Source organism: Zingiber officinale, chromosome 5A, assembly GCF_018446385.1.
Source record: "Zingiber officinale cultivar Zhangliang chromosome 5A, Zo_v1.1, whole genome shotgun sequence".
In the NCBI taxonomy this organism is placed as follows: Eukaryota; Viridiplantae; Streptophyta; class Magnoliopsida; order Zingiberales; family Zingiberaceae; genus Zingiber; species Zingiber officinale.
In genome coordinates, this window is record NC_055994.1 from 150,934,299 (window position 1) to 150,954,382 (window position 20,084).

The window sequence follows — 20,084 nt, forward strand, 5'->3', positions numbered from 1 at the left end:
AAAGATCATAGCCTTAGAAAGGATGTAGGATATCTTCATTAGCATGAGGTCTTTTGAGAAGAGCTTAAGAGCAAAGTCATGAGGGTCTAGGTCCAAAGTGGACAATATCATACTATTGTGGAGATATGTAAACAACCTTTTGCACAACAACTACTATTACATTTGTCTCTACTACCAAAATCATCCTTCAAGAACTTAGAGAATGCGGGTGGGAAGAATTTTTTCATGAAGTGAAAGTGTTTTGTTCGAGAAACGATATTGATGTGCCTGACCTTGATTATCTATATAAGATCGGTTGTTCTCGTCAGCAAACTACAGTCGAGCATCATTACCACTTTGATGTTTTTAATATAGCAATAGATTTCATCTTGGAGTTAAATACTCGGTTCAATGAGTCATCTGTGGAACTTCTTTCTCTTAGTATAGCTTTAGATCCGAAAAATTTATTTGACTCAATTAACAGTGATGATATTTGTAAACTTGAAAAGAAGTTTTATCATGAAGATTTCACAAATCAAGACACTATTGCTTTGGAATATGAATTGGTATATTTTAAACTTAATGTGATGTAAAATTTGAAGGTTTCTATACTTGTTGAGTTATGTCAGCAATAGACTAAGAGTGGGCGGTCAAAGGTTTACATTATGTTGACTAGATTGATTAATCTTGTTTTGACGTTACATGTTTCTACCGTCACTACTGAGCGAGCCTTTTCAGCAATAAAGCATATGAAGATGACACTTCGTAATAAAATGGAGGATGCTTTTCTTGAAGATTGTTTGACACTTTATATTGAACGAGATTTAGTTAAAGATATAGATGTAGATTTTATTATAGATGAATTTTATATTTTAAAATCTTGTAGGACACAACTTTATTGAACAGTATAATGTAATAATTTTTTTTGTTATATATCTATGTAATTTATTATATTAAATTTAAGCTCCTCCTAATTCTAATTCTTGTATCCGTCCCTGTCTGATACCCCATCAAATCCTTTGTAAAGGGAGTTAAATCCCCCGATTCCTCCTCGGCGAGCCTTGTTACGTGCCTTTGTTGTGCCCTTTTAGATTCGAGTCAAACTTGCCTTTCCCTATGCCTTGAATCCTTCGGAGTCTATGGTCCTCTACCATATCACAATTTAATTTTTTTTATAGAGATTGTTTAAATTTATTTATTAAAAATCAAACTTGCCTTCCCCTTTGCATTGAATCCTTTGGAGTCTACAGTAAGCTACTATCTCTTAGTTTATTTTTTTCATCGAGATTGTTTAAATTTATTTATTAAAAATCTTAGGCACGAATACTATATTAAGTTCAACTAACAAAGTAAATTATAAAATTTGTATTTTTTATTTTAAATATATTTATGAATAATTTAAAATTATGAAGTTTTATAAATTACTACATTTGTTCATAAATTTAATCCATAAATGCTAATAAATTAAGTTCATTATTGTTCAAATTTATTTGTATAGTATATTTTTTTATTATTGATGAATATAAATAAATTTTAAATAAGAAACAAATTTTAAAGCTGAATTTACTTTTACATTTTGAGGTAATTTTTTAAATATTTTTTAATTTATGGAAATGATTTTACCAGTTGAATAAGCGCATTAAGTTGATAGTTGGAGTACGCTGCATCTGCTGCCGGTCATTTTACTGCCAACAGTGAAGTTTTTTAATTAAATGAGAGGAAATTGAACACGTGGCACGTCCTCGTCCGCATCCTCAGCTACCTCCATTCTGTTCCCGCCCTTTTAAAGTGCGCATGCCCTTCTGGAACTTCATCGGCGTCTTTCTACAGGAAGCTAAAACTCGGCCACATGAGCTCCGCCGCTGCCGCCTCGCCGCCGCACGTGGCTTTCATAGCCTTCCCCTTCGCTTCCCACCCCCTCACGCTCTTCCCCATCGCCCGAGCCGTAGCCGCAGCCGCCCCCTCCGCCGTCGTCTCTTTCCTGGCCACCCAACGCGCCCTCTCCTCCCTTCCATCCGGTGGCGGCGACACCCCCAACCTCCGCTACGTCGCCGTCGCCGACGGCATTCCCACGGACGCCGCCTCCCCGCCGCCCAAGGACATCCTGCACCTCATCAAGTTATTCCTCTCCTCGACGCCCGGTAATCTGAAGCAGGGCATCGCCGCGGCGGCCGAGGCTGCCGGCGGGGTTCCGGTGAGCTGCATTTCCAGCGACGCCTTCATGTGGATGTCCTCCGACGTGGCGGAGGAGCTGGCGGTGCCGTGGATCCCACTGCGTACCGGAAGCACTCCTGCCTTTTCCGCCCATCTCCACACCGACCTGCTCCGTCAGAAGTTCGGCGTCGAAGGCGCCGGCGGCTGCGAGGAGGAGCTCCTCGCGTTCATCCCCGGCCTTGAAGTGCAACGCGTTCGCGACCTCCCAGAAGGAATCGTCGCCGGCGACATCGACTCCCCCTTCTCCGTCCTCTCCTACCGCATGGCCCAAAAGATTCCCGAAGCAGCCGCCGTCGGTCTCAATACCTTCGAAGGCCTCAATCCGGCGATCGAGGCCAGTTTAGCTTCCACGTTCCCCAGGTACCTCCCGATCGGCCCATTCCACTTCCTATTCCCGCCGTCCACGGTGGCGGCGGACCCCAATGGCTGTCTCCCCTGGCTCGACCGCCAAGCCCCTGCTTCCGTCGTCTACGTGAGCTTCGGCTCCATCTTTACCCCGCCACCGGAGGAGCTCGGCGAGCTAGCGGAGGGCCTCGCCGCCAGCGGCGCGCCATTCATATGGTCTCTCAAAGAGGCGGCGCAGCAATTCCTACCGGCAGGGTTCCTGGCGCGGACGGCAGGGCAGGGGATGGTGGTGGGGTGGGCGCCGCAGCGGGAGGTGCTGAGCCACGCGGCGGTGGGCGGATTCCTGACGCACTCTGGGTGGAACTCTGCGATCGAGGGGATCTCTGCCGGCGTGCCGATGCTGTGCCGGCCGATCTTCGCCGACCAGTTCATGAACCAGCGTTCGATGGCGCTAGAGTGGGGGAACGGCACGGGGTTCGAGGGGGTGGCGATGAGCAAAGAGGGAGTGGTGCGGGCGCTGGACTCGCTGCTGAAGGGGGAGGAAGGCGAGAAGCTGAGGGCGCGGGCGAAGGAACTGAAGGAGGCAGCCATAGCGGCGGTGGCTCCCGGCGGAAGCTCCAGGGAGAACTTCGATACCTTGCTCAGGTTGATGCTCACAACTCAAAAATTAAATAATTAATATTCGTACTGTTGTGCTACTTTAAATTATCTCTACGCTTTCAAATGGGAACTTTGTTTACTATCAAGGATGGATCATGGACTGCTCCAATGAGCTGGACGACCACGTGACCGCAAGCTTATCTTGTTTAGAATAATAATAATAATAAATTATTTGTTTCACAGTGGATGACAGACCATCAAAACTAAGAGGCCTTATTTAAGTCACAGTCAATTCCCACTGGAAAGTTACTCCCAAGTCAGCTCAGTTTACGGATCAAATGATGAATCATTTCCATTATTTAGAGCAACTACAATGCCATTAAAACATCACGCGTTAATGATAATATTTTATTATATATATATACTTTTTGTAATTTGTAGTATTAACGTGTTCAATAAATTGAACGTGTTAATGCTACAATATATCTATAGTATTTTTATAATAGCTCCACGTAGACATTAACGTTGTGACATTAACAGCGTTATAAATGCTCTTATGAAAAAAGTGGGAGTCATCATTATCAATCAATAGTAAAGGTGGTTCATTCTTTGATTCGGATTTAGATTTTAAGATTTAGGAGTAATATGAATGTTTTATTTTTAATTAATATTATATTAACACAACATTTTAATTTTTTTTATCAATATTAATAATAGCGTGTATTATAGAGTAATTACGTAACTATCCCAGTATAAAATTTTATTTCTGGTTGAACAATATTATATTATAGTAATTGTAAAGGTATTTTTATTTTTAACATTGTATTATAATTGTATTTTTATTTCTACCATTGTATGTAAAAATTACGATACCTTAGTGGTTATAATTGTACAGTTATATACTTGTAATCTTACTATTTTAATCGTACTATTTGATTAACTAATTAATTTTGATCTCAAAATAAATTTTTTTTAATCTCGTATTTTAGAATTGATAATACTACGAATAGAGAAATTTTTATAAATATTTTGAATTAGAAACTTTTATAAATATTTTGAATCGGTGAGGCTTAAAAAGTATATTTTTCTTAAATTTTTGATTAAAATTAAATATGATATTTAATTAATTTTTTATAAAGGAGAGTTCGTTATAGTAGTAAACTATTGGGATTCTCGAGTGTCACTTTACTATTGTACTATTGTATAGGTTTAGCATATCTTTACCAAATTTATGGGTGAATTTTTATCAAATTTATGGACGATCTTTTGGCTAAAATTAAATGAAGTATTTATTTTTATCAGTTTAATATTTGATATAAAATATTAAATTAATTTTTTATGAAGAAAAGTATTAATACTGGTTCATGTATTATTTTACACACAATCAACCACGTATAGTTTTGATAGGGCAGGTGTCCCACCTTAATTTTTTTTAAATACCTCTCGAGATGTATGAAATTATAAAAATATTAAAATTTTATCCCACTAAAAAAAATAAAAATAAAAGTAATACTTATAAATTAAAATTATTTTTTATAAGATAATTTTTCTCTCCTTATATCTCTGTACTATTTCATTTGTTATAAGGTGCCTAACTTACTTAACGTGTGTGCACGATCTCTAGGAGTTATTATAAATGTGTAAGACAGTAAGAGTTACAGTTGCTAAAAAACTGCTAAACAACGTTAAAAATAATGACCATTTTAAAGAGTAAAATATATATTGACAAGATAAGCTGTTTTTATAATAAATAAAAGAGAAATACCTTTATATGATCTCGCCCTTTTTATTTTTATAAAAACAATTGGTTAAAAATCAAAAGGGTTTACTAATTATGAGAATTTTCAAAAAAAAAAAATCTTTCATTAAGAAAATTAAAAGGACACCAGCATATTTTTTCTATTTAAAAATATTTTATTTTAGTGCTATAATATATTAATATATTATTTCCTTTTTTAATTCAATTTGATTAAAAATATAAAGGATTTTATATATGAAAAATTACTTAAGTATAATTAAAATACTTTCAAGCCACTAATTTGCTAGTGTAGATAATAAAGACCAGCCATTTAATAGTTATTACAATAATACCAATCATTAATGTTATAATAATTATTAAATAACTGGTATAATAATTTTATCACGAATTGATTTTTTAAAAACAATTTTTGATAAATTTTAAATATTTTAAATTAAATTAATACAAAAAAAATATTGTATAACCAAATTAAATTGATACATTTCAACACTAGAATGAAAATATTTTTATACGAGAAATATGCTGGATGACTTTTTGATATATTTTTTTTTAAGGGGCAATTCTCAAAAGGAATTAACTTTCTCTTGAATGGCTCGCAGTGTAAAATGTCTTAATTCTCTTATTTTACCCTGATAAAGTTATATTTATAAATAAAAGTTACAATTTGCCTCCAAGTTGAAAACACGAACAGTACAAAGCATCATCTACCTGGTAATTGGAAAGCTTCCAACAAAACAACCCTACTCGTTCATCTTCTTATTAGAATTGAAATCTAAGCATAGCAACTTGTACCTCTGTCATGGGTCAATACAAAGACTAGTCACATTCGACAATTTACATGAAAAATTAGACCCGAGAAATATACAAACATAGGCACACGCGCATCTTATAAACATTTGACATAAATTAGAAGGGAAGGATTTTTGGCTCAAGTTCCTTTCCTCTATACCTCTTCCTCCATCGCTTGGTTGTTGCTCTTGATGATGTTGTATTTGCACAAGGGGCAAGTGGCATTGATGTGTAGCCATTTGTCGACGCAATGGCGGTGAAAGTGGTGCCTGCAAGGAAGCTCTCTCAGCTCGTCTCCATCATTGTAGGGCAAAAGGCAGATGCAGCACTCCTGCAAGAACAACAGTTAGCGGATAGGCGAGAACACTGAGCAGCAATTTGCATGGTTACTGATCTTTAGTGGGTTCAAAGGAACAGTTTTAAGAGAATTTGAAAGGAAAGCATGCGAGAAAATATGATTTTCAGATTGTATATGTTCGATTGGTCAAATATAAATAGGTTCAGCTTCAATATAATTTGCAAAAAGTTGAGGGTGAGACTAACTTAACAATTCAGAAAAGCCAACCAACACAAAACACATAAATCATTTACCCAAAGTAATCCTGAACAACTCTAGATTTCAATATTGCATTGAAAACATGGGAGAATTTGCAACAAATGTTGCTAACTTCTCTATCATGCTTGAACAGGTTTCCGGATTAGACTGATCAAATTTAGATGGGTTGGAGTCGTAATTTCAGCATAGACCCAACCAAACTCTAAGTCTTGGGACAATTGAGAGGAAAGTGGAAAAGTGAAGGATAAAGATGAACGAAATAGAAAGAGAAGATAGAATGCAAATGAATTGCAGGGCCCTGGTCCCCACAATCAAACAAACCATTAACTGCAATGAGACATCGATGAAGAAGACTTACTGCATCCTCTGGGGATATAACATGCCCAACAGGAGAATCGGTGCCACATTCGATCATCATTCCACATACAGTTCTTGCTAATCCAGCGCTTATATTTTCCGAGTTTTTTTCCGAGTTGCCTGCCCTTTGGAATCTGTATTTGGGAAGTTGGTAGATATCTTCATCAGATGCACCTTCTTGCTTCAAAAAGGAGAAAAAATATACTAATGAGTAGTTTGGAACAGGGAGTCTCAAATAATTCAGAAGATACATAACTCGCAATTCAATAAGTTTACGAAAACTGCAACCTATATGTGTTATGCACACATCACCTTACTTGAATTAGCCAAAACACGCTTCTTTATGTTTGATCTTCACAATTAACCTAAAATCTTTGGACTCAAGAGAGCTCTTTGATAGAATCAATTGGACAATACACTGGCAAATTGTTGTGTTCAGCATTCGAGAAACTGTGCTGATCTTGCTCATATTAGCTAGAAGAATGTCTTTGTTTAATCAAAACATTAAAGTGAAAAGGAAGCATGATGACAGAGGAACAGAAAACAACCAAGAATGAATTGCATTTGCCATTATTGAACACAAAAAGCTACCCACTTGAAAACAAAAACTACTTCTGATGTTAATATATTAACCTAGAATAGCTTGTCATTGTTTGAGATACCTGATCTGCAACAGCATAAAGAATTGCAATGATACAAGGTAGGCAACAGCAAACAGCTAGGCCAATGACACATGCCAGAGCAACACAAAAGAGGACAAAGAACACATCGAATGCCAGGAAAACTATGCAAAGCCTGAGAAACACGTCCAGAAGGACAAAAAATGTAAGTCAGAAGCATTTGTATAGTGACCAAATAGTCTAGATATAGGGAATAACCAGTATAGTTGTGGTGCATCCCGTGTCAAAGCTTGGCCTCCAGCTGATACCCAGTAAAATCCAAGGATCCACCATATGAAAGAAAAGAAAGTATTTGTGGACTCCAGATATTTAGCAACACTACAAAGAAAAAGATGATATAAGTAAAATCAATATACAAACCCCAAGACCTAAAACTAGGTCATAAGAAACATCAGAATAGAAGCATTATAAGAACTAGGTAAAGAATTTTTGTCATAGTCAATATGGATACTAAACATTGACATCTCAGTAAAATGATGTGGGTTCTTGATCAACTTGGCATCAATGTGCCAAAGCACTAGGTGCTTCAAGGCACCAATGTCCTTGTGTTGTGGGAGTCGCTAGGATCAAGCTTAGCTGTTTGCCTGAGTGAAGCAAGGTGCTTATATTATATCTATAAAATACATTAAGATTTGTTCATTTAATGGAAAGAATGGAAAATTTGAGTTTATATAAATGCAACAATTAACTACATAAATCATACAGAAGCTATGTCAAAAGTTTCAATACATCATTTAAGTGTTTTAATCAAGTACATTTGTCAATTTTTTTACAACAGCAAAAGTATGCTAATTAAGCACCTAGCCAACATTTGTAATAAAAAATAGTGTTTAGTTAATTTTCATTTCTTTTTCTTCCCCTTTATTCTCTTTTCTTTCTCCCTTTTGTATTTCTTCCTCCCTTCATTGTTATTCTTGAATTTTACCATCATTCCTAGAATTGGCAGCACATCCAGGGAGAAAGAGAGAGGAAGAAGGAAAAGAAGATATAAAGGAGGAAGAAGATGGAAGAGAAAGAAAGAGGAATGAAATCGAGAGAGAAAAGGAGGCAGTGGACAGCTATGTAAAGGGTTCTAAATGAAGAAGATGTTCATGAAAAAGCACAATACTCGGCTTGATAAAAGTTATTTTATGTTCGTTCAATATTTAAAAGTAAATAGAGAAACAACGATACTTGTTTAGCAGAAGACACTGAAACAAAATGCAGTCAAAGGTTAAGATCTGATTGCAAAGCAAAAGGCCAGACCTAACAGAAGATTTCTAAACAATTCCCAAAAGAGATCATGTGACAAATTTTAACTTCTAAGCTAAAAATCCTAAACAGTTTAACATCAGGAGAACACATAATGCAACCAAGAAATACCACTAAATCTCTACATCTATCTATCAATACCATTAAGCACAATCAATGACAATGTGTACATCAGTATCTTGAATCTGGATTTTATTTATTTGATATATAGTTTGTTTATAAGCTTGCATTGAGATTGTCTGTGAGGAAGAGCTTCCGACTTTACTAAGTTGAGCTCACTGAGAGCTTGACGAAGTGTATAATAAACAAGCACACAAGTTATCCAGCCTGAATTGCGAGGTAAAGCTCAACAAGATTCTTTTTTTTTCTTCTAAATTTTCACAGCATACGAGCGTGAAGATGGTTGGTATTGATTAAGCTACTCATTGCCGGGAGTAAAATCATCATCATAGTAGAGTAATAGATAAGCACAGGAACAAATCTTATGATAAACCCTAACAGACAACACAATTAGGGAAGTTGAATCAGTCTTTTTCTTACCTTTTGGCGCCCTCATTCTGACTCTGGTGAACATTGAAACCCCTTGCTTCCACCACCTCCCTAGAAGGAGTCAGAGACAAATTCCACCAACTCCACCCGCCTCTTTCCTCTACGTCCCGCAGCAGACGCCTCCGCCGGAACTGAACGCAGACGAAGACGATGTGGAACACGCACTGGAGAGCGTACCCGCCAATCCACAGCCTCAGCGGCATCGACGGGGCCTCATCCCGGCTCAGGGCCAGGACCCCGGCCGCCGAAGCCACAAACACCACGTTCCAAAGGATATCAAGAAGCACGACGGGGCGGGAGTAGGCCCACCCGCTCTGCCGCTCCTCCAGTTGCTCCGCCGCAGACTCCCGCACCAACAGCGACGGCTCCCGCATTGCGCGCCGGTTGCCAGCGCGGCGGAGGAGCCAGGCCGCGCCATTAAATCGGGACCTCCTGAGGCCTCCGCCGCCGCTGCGGCCTTGGTCACCGCCGGCGGCCACGAGAGGAAAAGGGTCGATGGCGTCCGCGCCACCAACGAGGACGCGATCGAAGGAACTCAACCAAAACATTCCGGCGAAGAAGCTCCAACGAGAGAATTGGTAATCGAGATGCAGATCGAAGCTTGCACTGCACCGCTGGAACTAGAAAACCTAGATAAAATGGGGATCTGATCTGAGAGACGAACAATCAAATGAAAAAAACCAATGGATCGATTTGCCTATTTTATTAAACTTAAGAGTTATTTGCAAAAGTATTAATTTTAAAACTCGCCACGTATTTTTGGATTTATTTGATATTTTGTTTCAAATATTCTTTAATTACATGCGATGATGGAGCATTTTACATCGAATGGGCCCAGTTTGACTAATGCAATCACAGTTGAAATTGAGATATCATTCCCAGATAATAAATATTTGGAGTATTTTCATATACGAATGATCTAAGGACTATAATTGAAAAGAGGCCAAACATAATTAATTTGAATTCGGACAACTACCCAAAATCCAAAGAAAAATATTTATGTGACTTTTGGTTTTTTTCTAAGAATTTGAGTATGAGTATAAATATTATTCTTAAAAATAATATTTGTTTAATTAAATATTTTCTATCGGAATAAATTTAAAAAAAAATTATCTTAGAAGAAAATAAGAAAAAAAATAGATGTGAAAGAAAATATAATGAGAGAAAAAATATCATGAAAAAAATGAATATAGAGAAAATATGATGAAAACAAATGAGTAAAGAAAGTATTACGGGAGAGAGTACGATGAGAGAGGATACGGAGAGAGGAAATATGATGAGAGGAAAAGTGTGGTAGGAGAGAATGAATAGAGAGAAAGTATGATGAAAGAAAATGATGAGAGAGTGTGTGATGAGAGATTGAGGAGAGAGAAAGTATAATGAGAAAAAATGATGAAATATAGTATGATGAAAAAGAAACAATAATGAGGGAGGATGAGGAGAGAGAAAGTGTAATGAGACAAAAAATGAGATAAGAAATAATGAAAATAGAAAAAATGTAATGAGAGAAAATGTATGAGGGGAAAGATTGAGAAAAGAGAAAGTATGATCAGAAAGAAAGTGTGATGATAGAATAAGGAGAGATAAAACATAATGAGAGAGAATAAGGAGAGATAAAGTGATATAAAAGAAAATTTGAACAAATATATTACGGATATTTTTGTCTAAAACTTTATTTTCATTCTTATTCCCATCAAAACCTAAAAAGGAAGGTGGGTTTCATTAGAGAAATGATATGCTACGGAAATAAAAAGCATGAAAAGCTCATGGAATGAGTCATCCCATCCTACGTGGAATAAAAAACGCACAAAGCTTTCTCTATCTGAAATAGAAACCATAATGAGAGAGAATGAGAAAAGATAAAGTGTGATGAGATAGAAAGTGGGATGAGAAAGAATGAAGAGAGAGAAAATTAAGAAGAGATAATGTATGATGGGAGAGATTGAGAAAAGAGAAATTATGATGGTCAAATAAGGAGAGAGAATGTATAATGCGAGATAATAAGGAGAGAGAAAGTGATATAAAAGAAAATTTGAATAAATATATTAAGGATATTTTTGTTTAAAACTTAATTTTCATTTTTATTCTCATCAAAATCTAAAAAGGAAGGTGGGTTTCATTAGAGAAATGATATGCTACAGAAATAAAAAAGCACGAAAAGCTTATGGAATGAGTCATCCCATTCCTACGTGGAATAAAAAATGCACAAAACCTTCTCTATCTGTCCAACTTCTCCTCTGACTAAAATTTATCTTTGACTAAAACCCTAAGTTGCGCCCTCACCTACGATTTCTCCTCCACATAAGTTGTGCCCTCTCCTCAGATTTCTCTTCCTACCCTCTCCTCCAATTTCTCTTTCATACAAAAGTTGCGCCCTCTCCTCTGATTTCTCTTCCACACATAAGTTGCACCCCTCTCCTTCGATTTCTCCATATCTCCTCTGATTTCTCTTCCACACAGAATCTCTGCACAAAGCACAGAAGTTGCACCCTCTCCTTTGATTTCTCCATATCTCCTCCACCAACGAATCATGTTTTTGTACGGGTTTGTTTCTTAGCACTTGATGATGTTATGACCCTTGACGGTCGACTAGAGGAGGAGGCAGGGGGGGGTGAATAGCCCCTGCACAAATCAAAACAAAAATACATTCCTCAACTTCTAACTTAAACAAACATTTGCATAAAAAGAATAAGAAAACCAAAAAAACAAAACATAGGGGGCGCGGCTTAGGGAGATTTTAGTAAGAGTTGGACATAGAGAGAAGGTTTCGTGAGTTTTTTATTCTATGTAGGAATGGGATGACTCATGCCCTGAGCTTTTCGTGCTTTTTATTCCCAGAGCATATCATTTTCTCATTTTATTAATACTTAAATTTTTATGTTTTATTTTAAAATTTTAACTCCATTCTCATTAACTAAATATAAGATTTGAAAATAAATCTATTATCTCATTCCTAAATCTCTAAACCAAAAGTCACCTTAATTTCTTATCAGTTATTTTTTTACAAAAAGATCGGAACAAATTCCCTATAATATTTTTTATAATATTAATAATTACTTATCAACTGTATCAAATTTAATAATTATAATTTCTCGACGATCTCTAGTCGTTTGTCTTAATCCAAACTATAATTTAGATGATAATGTGAACTAAAGAAGGATCATAGTTAATTACAATCAAATTTCAATCGAAATCTGACTGCAATTGCAAAGCATTTTTATGGATATAGACTGTATGATAAATTTATAAATATGGGACCGCCAAGTATCAAGAAATTATAATTATTAAATTTGATATATTCGACAAAACGTTATACCATTTGGATTTCCGCCAAAAAAAAAAAAAGACTAATTGAATAGGAGTTTTTTTTCAAGCAAAGCCGAACTGTTGTTAAAATGAACAATTGGTACAATGAAGACACCCCCCAATCCATTTGGTGGCAATAAGAAGTTCTTTCTTTCGGGAAAAAACAAAAGAATAAATGAACTCGTTTACAGTGTTTAAGTTAAAGCAGCCTCTTCGATGGGAACCACTGCAGACTGATTCTTCAGCGGAGACAGGGCACCGCCTCCATGGCCACCTATAGTGATCCTCACCTCCCTGACTGCGACAGAAGGAATCCTTCTGAACGCCACAATTCCTTCTCTGCACAGAGGACAAGGCACTGCAGCAGGTGGTGGTGGTGCAGACCTCTCGCTCTCACACTTGATGCTGCTGCTCGTCGAGCAGAGGCACAGAGCACACCTGATGCAGAGTCCATGGCCGCAACCTTCAGCAGCCACAGTGCAAGCTCTTTCTAGGCAAACAGCACATGGATCGGAGTCATCACTGGGCACGGTCGATGAGAACATTCCATGCTCCCTGAGAAAATATTAAGTAACTTTCAGATTAAATGAGAGTTTATATCGATCGAACTGTAAATTTAGTAACGACCTTGCTAGTTTTATGATGTTTGTGAGAACCAGCGATGGACAGAGTGATGCAGGGAAGTCAGGAACTGCCAGCTCGGAATTGATCGACAGTAATGGGACGAGCTCAATCCAGCCACATGACTTAGCGACGTCGACTGGAAGGTACCTGAATAAATAAGGAAGACTTAGAAGGGCACAAAGTGAGAAGAGGAAGAAGGAGGAGGTGAGCAGCATACCCATGGCTGTTCACTGCTGACCTGCTTGCTCCTCTAGCAATAAGAACCTAAACAAAGATGCAATTAGTTCATTTTAGAATCACACAGCAAAGTGATGAAATGAGAGAGCTTGCCAACCTGACAACTCTTGAGGTTTCCGGTGGATGCTGCATAGTGCAAAGGAGTGCTTCCAGCTCCTGTCAGACAGTATGAGAATATGAAGTTTGGTGTAAATTACCATCAATTATACTTTATTGAATGATATCTAGATGAAAATCATAGAGATGAGAGAAACATTATGGTGAAATTGATTAACCTATCGAGGCTGCGGCAGGGGAGGAGAGACAGAGTGCCTCAGCTGAGACGGCAGCATGCAGGTCGAGCAGCAGGCGCACGCAGTCTGCGTTTCCACTCAACGCGGCCAAATGGAGAGCTGTGACGCCGCTGCTCGCGGCTTGGTTTACGAAACCATCGAGCTTGGCTTCGTCCCCCCCGGCAGACAGAAACCCAGCGACGAGCAGCCTGATGCAGGCCGCGTGCCCACCCTCAGCTGCGTAATGCAGCGCGGTCCGGCCATTCCAGTACGAACCCTTGGAAACCTTTGAGAAAACAAAACAAGAAGAAGAAGAAATCGTTTCAGGATTTTCAGAAACCCCAAATTTAACCCTGAACACCAAACAACACGTACGTCGCAGTCGAACACGAGCAGGGCCTGCACTGCCTCCCAGCAGCCGCTGCGGCATGCCTCCATCAATGGCGTCTTCGACACGAAAAGAGATTTACTTCAGCGCCTGAATGCGTTGAAAAGGAGGGAGGGAGGGAGACATCTGGAACTAACTCACCCGTCCGTTGAAGCTCCTGGAGTTCGCGCCTGCTCCATGCTCGAGCAGCAGCAGCACAATCTGCGAATCAGATCGAATGAATTCTCAGCGCATGATTTCTCCTCCTCTGTTTTTCCCTCTCGATCTCGAACGGTTTGATCGTACCTCAGAATGGCCTCCTGCAGCAGCAATGTGCAGCGGAGAGGAGAAGCCAGAGGATCTGGCCAGCCCTGGCTCCATCTCCAGCAACTTCTTCGCTCCCTCTGTGTCGCCCTCTGCTGCCGCTCTCGCCAGCTGCTTCCTCGAGGAAGAGAAGAACCCCAAGCAATTCCCCATGGCGGCTACACGTACGATTTGTGGTATTGAAAGGGAAAGGAAAGCTTCTTCAGGGATATTTGTAAGGCATGGAGATCGAAGATTGTCGATCGATTCCGATGGCGTGTCTGGTGAATATTATTATTATTATTATTGAAAACGAGTTGTTTTCGTCAAATCCATGGAAAGGAGGAGAGATTTGACTGGGTTTTTACACACCAGAAGCGCAGAATTGGTTGAGTCTTTCTTTCTTCAGCTGGACAAAGAGAAAGGGTGAAGAAATATTAATTGAGGAGAAGGGATTATAAATAATAAATTGACCTGGTAGTTCAGTGGTTAAGTTCATTGTTGAAAGATTGATAAGGATGGAGATTAATGATATGTTTATGTGCTGTTTATTTTAAAAAGGGATAGATTATATAAAATTGAGATATTTTAAACAAAATGATTTTTATCTGTCTGAAATTGAGCCAAACAAACTTTCACTATAATCATTGTTGGACCTCTTTTTCTTTATCCTTTCCTTGTATTTGCTCTCTATTTGTTCCTCTTTGTTTTTTGGGATTCCTTTCTTCTTCAATCTATACCTCACAGTAAACATAACATTAGACTCATCTGATAAAATTCATAGTAGCCACAAGATGTTCATGTGATCTTTTTGTTAATAGATATTCTTATCAAAGATAATTATTTATTATAAATTGAAGTATAAGATGAAGTTGATAAATTTCTTCCAGATGTCCTTGCACACTAAATAGATAAATTATAAGAGGACATTTACTCTAACACAATGACTTTTTATATAAATAAAATAAATTATCCAATAGTCTCCTCGGATGGGTCTAGTGGCTAGCACATGAGATGTTACCATAATGAAGTCTGAGATTCGAATCTCGGTAAAGTCGAGGTAAATATTTTTCTTATGTGCTAGTCATTATTTCAAAGACTAGTAACTGTACATAATTTATTTCCTCCTTTAACTTTAAGACGGATTGAAGGAGACATTGGGGGCGAACATATTCACCTTTTTATTAAAAAAGATAAACTATCCAATAAAATATTTTCACACTGTCATACCTCAAGCCTTTATGATTCTCATTGGATCACTTCTCATAATTTAGTTTATTATATTCATATTTAAATATATAAATTTATTTTAGAAAATCTAAGTTAATTTGGAGATTTCATTTAATCAAGAACAAAAGTTAATAATAAAATAATAATAATAATAATAAAGAGCAGTTAATCACGGAACCTCTTTCCCCTGAACTGTGCCTTTTGATTAGACCTTTTCTTGCACGTAATGATTCTTCTTGCTATCTGCCATAACAATTAATTAGTTAAGTATAGTTGAGAGGCGTGTAGTTAACTGTAATTATTGCGTGATTAGGAGTGACTTTGAAAAGTTGTTGCCTTTTAGGTGGAAATTTTGGGGAATTAATTATATGTTCAGATCGGTCCGTCTTATTTTATAATTTTTCAATTTGACCATTAACTTGGATCGTTCTACATTTTTTCTTTGGAGTTTGTTTGACGACGATATAGAGAATGTGTATATCAGATTAAATTGAATCTGTCATAAATGGTTGAACGAGGACGGAATTGGACTGTAATGAGGAGGAACGAAGATAGATTGAAAGCGAATCTGAGTGAAGACAAGTTGCAAATTGTTTTATATATAGTCATTCCAAAACTTTTTTTTTGTTTTTGTTTTCTACCAAACATTTGGATTATTATCGCAAGTTTTTCAGTCATCCACTCTGTATCATGTGGTATTTGAGCGTTTGATCTAGAGGTAAGCGATCTAGATTCGAAGGTCAAGCGAATGGACTTATATATACACTATAGTAAAATCATGATTATATTTTTTTTACATGTTTTTCATAGTCCATCCCTAAATTATATAAAAATAAATAAATTATAAAATTAATTTACAATCGACTACCAAGAGGATGGAAGAAATTTTTTTTTCAAAGTATGAGTCAGTGAAAAATTAACCTCTTATCTCATTATAATAGAACTGCCACACTCTAACTATAAAATGAATCTATATATTAATAATACAAGGAGAAGTTTAATTTCTCACTCTTATCCCATCCCAACTCAAAAAAAACGAGTCCATAAAATATAATAAGGTAAAAAATCAAAAGATTTTTCATTTTCTTTTAATTATCAAGCTCGCTAGTCTATAAAAGGACACTTATTCAACCTCATCTAACATCATACCATTGCTCTTCGATATAATGTTAAACATTATTATTTCCTAATATACACTCCACTTATAAATTATAGTAGCTATAATTTATAACTACCATAACATAAATATGTTGAATAAGATAAGTCCATGTTATAATTGTGATAATATATTATAATAGATACAGTTTTATAATTGTGATAACACAAACTTATTTCGTTATAATAGTTATAGCAGTTATGAAATCATAACTGTTTAATATAAACTTATAGTATTATATAACTAATCGATCGATTCATAATTTAATGTGTATATCAAGACATAATAATGTTAAATGATGTACTTAGGGATAACTATGTGATTTTATGCTTTCTTTGGGAGGAGGTGAGTGAAAGGTAAACAAGGGAAAGAGATACTTCTAACCTTATTAAGGAGTGAGCTAAAGAAAAGGAAAGGAAAGGTAGTAATTTTGTATCCTAATTTTCTTAATCTTTAATCTTTCTTATCTATGAAAGGAAAGATTTTCTTATATCCTAATTTTGTATTTGGAATGTAAAGAAAGGGTTCCAAACAAATCAAATCTCTGTCTAATATAAAAAGTGAGAGTATTTTTATAATTTTCTATATTTAACCTTTATTTTTCTCTTTTTTTCTCTTAAATAGTATAATACATATTACATTAATGAAGCTTTTCTCCCTTCTAAACAATCAAAACAACAATCAAAGCTTACTCCACTAGGTATGATCAACTATATAATTTTTTTTTACATTATTGAGCTCTATTTTTATCTATGCTTAAATAAATTTTATCTTATTTTATTATTATTAACAAAGTCTTTTTTTTATCTTCCTCTTCCTCATTTAAGTTTCATATAATTTAATTGGAGCATTTATTGGTCGTCTAATTATACACTGGTACCATCAACGTATTTCTCAAAGTTTTTCCTTAATAGATACAATTCCGACTTTCTCTATAATATTTTTATTTTTATTCTATCCATTCTCATATGTCCAGATATCCAACTTAACATCTTCAGCAACTCTTATTCCTTTCTCTCCTCATCCATCCAAATAACCCTTATGGGCTCATGTGATGATTCAAAAAAAGGAGTGTTGTCCTCCATGCTATGATGCAAAGTTAAAGCACATTCGTTCTCTCAGGGACTCAGAGTAGTGTGGTAGTTGAGACATAGGGTGTTGTCGTATGAGATTTTAGAGTCGAAACTCGGCGTGTCTAAGTATATCTTCCTCTATGCCTTAAGCACTTACACTAAGAGTGCGTTTGGTTCAAATTATTATGTATAACTTTAGTTACATGATTATCAAGTAATCATATAACCAAAATTATGAGGAATAAAACATAACCTAATATTATTTAGTTCAACATACATAATATAACAAAAACTTATTTATTTAAAGATTTTAATATATAAACTGATTTAATTTTTTATTATATTACCCAATATTACAAAATCAACTATACAAATTATTTTTCTTCCTTTTTAAACTTATTATTATTATTATTATTATTATTATTATTTTGAAATCTACACTTTTCGTTTACGTTATTTTTAAAATTTTTTTTAGCTTACGTTTTCTTTATTTTTTTATTTTTAGTTTACGTTTTATTATTATTTTTTACGTTTTTTTTAGTTTAAGTTTTTTTTCTTCTTCTTATTAGTAGTATTATTATTATTATTATTATTATTTTAAGTTTTACATTTTTTTTACTTTAAAATAAAATTTTCGTTATAAAAAAATTTAGGAATATTTTTGATAAATATTTTTTTTTTAACCCTAGAATTAAAAAAATCTTACTTTTTCTGAGGTGTTTCGATTTTGGGTTTTATGCCTCTTTTGCTAATATATCGAACATGAATTATTACTCGAGAATCGCTGATTACCTAAATCAAACAGGATTTTCTTTCGTTTGATAAACTTAGATGGATAACCAAGATTATCAAGGATAATCCCCAACCAAACATATCCTAATAATTAATAGTTATCTATAATTTACATTAGGATGGCAAAGTCGATTTGATCGCATGAATTAAAAGAAGCGTTTCTTTTATTTTTCGACAATTTACCAAACAGTACACCTCAATTTTTAAATTTACTAAAAGACGTATGCTACTTTAGTATTTACCTAAGGACACATCTTTTCAAGTGCAATTCCTATTTTACCCTGCTGACAATCTTATTTTTCTATCATTTTTCTTTTCTCTATCATTTTTCTCTCTTCGTTTTATTCTTTTTTTTTTACAAGCATGCATAAATAACATTACATCAGATTTAATTAATTTTTTAATAATATTTTAATACATTTGAAGAAGTCAAAATAAATAATTGATAGTATATTTAAACTCCTTGTAATCTCAGAGACCCATTGGAACTAAAATAAGTGTAATCGTAGCTCTCTACGTTCATTAGTGAGTTTCGGTCAAAACTCACTTATCAACCTAAAGAGCTCCGATTGCACTCATTTCAATTCCTATGGATTTTTTATATTACAAGGAGTACAAATATGATATCCATTAGTTATTTCAGCTTTTCAAAGTTGTCAACATGTAAAAAGAAAGAATCGTTAAAAAGACCCACGTTAGACCTGATATGAAATCATATTAGGCCCAACATGAGCTTGATATGAAATCATATCAAGCCCAATCGGAGCTCCAATTACACTAATTTAAGTTCCTATCAATTTCTGAGGTTGCACGAAGTCCAACGGTACTGTCTATTACATATTTCGGCGCCTGCAAATGTTGAAATATTATAAAAAAAATCAGCTAAAATATAAATTAATTCATATCAAGCCCACATTGGGCCTGATATTAAATTATATCAGGCTCACGTGACTCTAAATTATAATTCCATAAGATAGACTTCTATATATTGCTTTGGAGAAAGAATTTTTTTAGCTATTATTTTTGCTGATGTGATTCTTGCTTTTTGAACTTGTTACATGTTAATAACTCTGAAAAATCGAAATAAATAATGAATATCATATTTAAACTACTTACAATCTCAGAAATCTATAGGAATTGAAATGGGTGCAATCGGAGCTCTCTAGGTTCATCAATGGATTTTGATCGAAACTTACTGATGAACCTAAAAAATTTCGATTACACTCATTTAAAAAAAAATTAACTAAATATTAAAAATTAACTAAATTTTATATAATGTTATTTGTCTAAAAAAAGAGGAGAAAAAGAAGAGAGAGAAAAATATTAGAAAAAAATTGATAAAAACAATTAAATTATCAGAAGAATAAAATAGAAATGATACTGAAAAGATATGTTCTTTCATAAATATTAAAGTAATATATGTTTTTAATAAATTTAAAAATCTAGATGGATAAATTGTTGTTTATTTTTGCCCAATATAATATTTATTCAAGGACAAATCTCGTGGCAAGCCCGTGATAACACGGAATCAATGAGAATGACTGAAAGGAGCAATGAGATGGACTAATATTTCACACGTGGACTTCTTAAGCATAAATTGCATTTTAAATTAAGCAAAGATGGAAGGCCGCCAATATGAGCCACG

General features: G+C 35.4%; 3 protein-coding genes across 3 annotated transcripts; 1 reads left to right on the top strand and 2 right to left on the bottom strand.

The window, feature by feature from the left end:
• Window positions 1-1,828: 1,828 nt before the first annotated feature.
• Window positions 1,829-3,217, top strand: LOC121980188 (myricetin 3-O-rhamnosyltransferase UGT77B2-like). The gene has a single exon (XM_042532144.1). The coding sequence runs from the start codon at window positions 1,829-1,831 to the stop codon at window positions 3,215-3,217; it is 1,389 nt and encodes a 462-aa protein (XP_042388078.1).
• Window positions 3,218-5,621: 2,404 nt separating this feature from the next.
• On the bottom strand, window positions 5,622-9,747 carry LOC121982483 (E3 ubiquitin-protein ligase At1g12760-like). The gene is made up of 5 exons (XM_042535572.1): window positions 9,071-9,747; window positions 7,478-7,597; window positions 7,262-7,394; window positions 6,601-6,780; window positions 5,622-6,017 (listed from the first exon to the last, which is right to left on the bottom strand). The coding sequence occupies exons 1-5, from the start codon at window positions 9,625-9,627 to the stop codon at window positions 5,841-5,843; spliced, it is 1,167 nt and encodes a 388-aa protein (XP_042391506.1). The 5' UTR covers window positions 9,628-9,747; the 3' UTR covers window positions 5,622-5,840.
• A 2,700-nt stretch (window positions 9,748-12,447) lies between these two features.
• Window positions 12,448-14,605, bottom strand: LOC121983397 (E3 ubiquitin-protein ligase XBAT33-like). The gene is made up of 8 exons (XM_042536334.1): window positions 14,192-14,605; window positions 14,048-14,107; window positions 13,894-13,965; window positions 13,522-13,804; window positions 13,344-13,402; window positions 13,227-13,273; window positions 13,013-13,156; window positions 12,448-12,940 (listed from the first exon to the last, which is right to left on the bottom strand). The coding sequence occupies exons 1-8, from the start codon at window positions 14,360-14,362 to the stop codon at window positions 12,580-12,582; spliced, it is 1,197 nt and encodes a 398-aa protein (XP_042392268.1). The 5' UTR covers window positions 14,363-14,605; the 3' UTR covers window positions 12,448-12,579.
• Window positions 14,606-20,084: the final 5,479 nt, after the last annotated feature.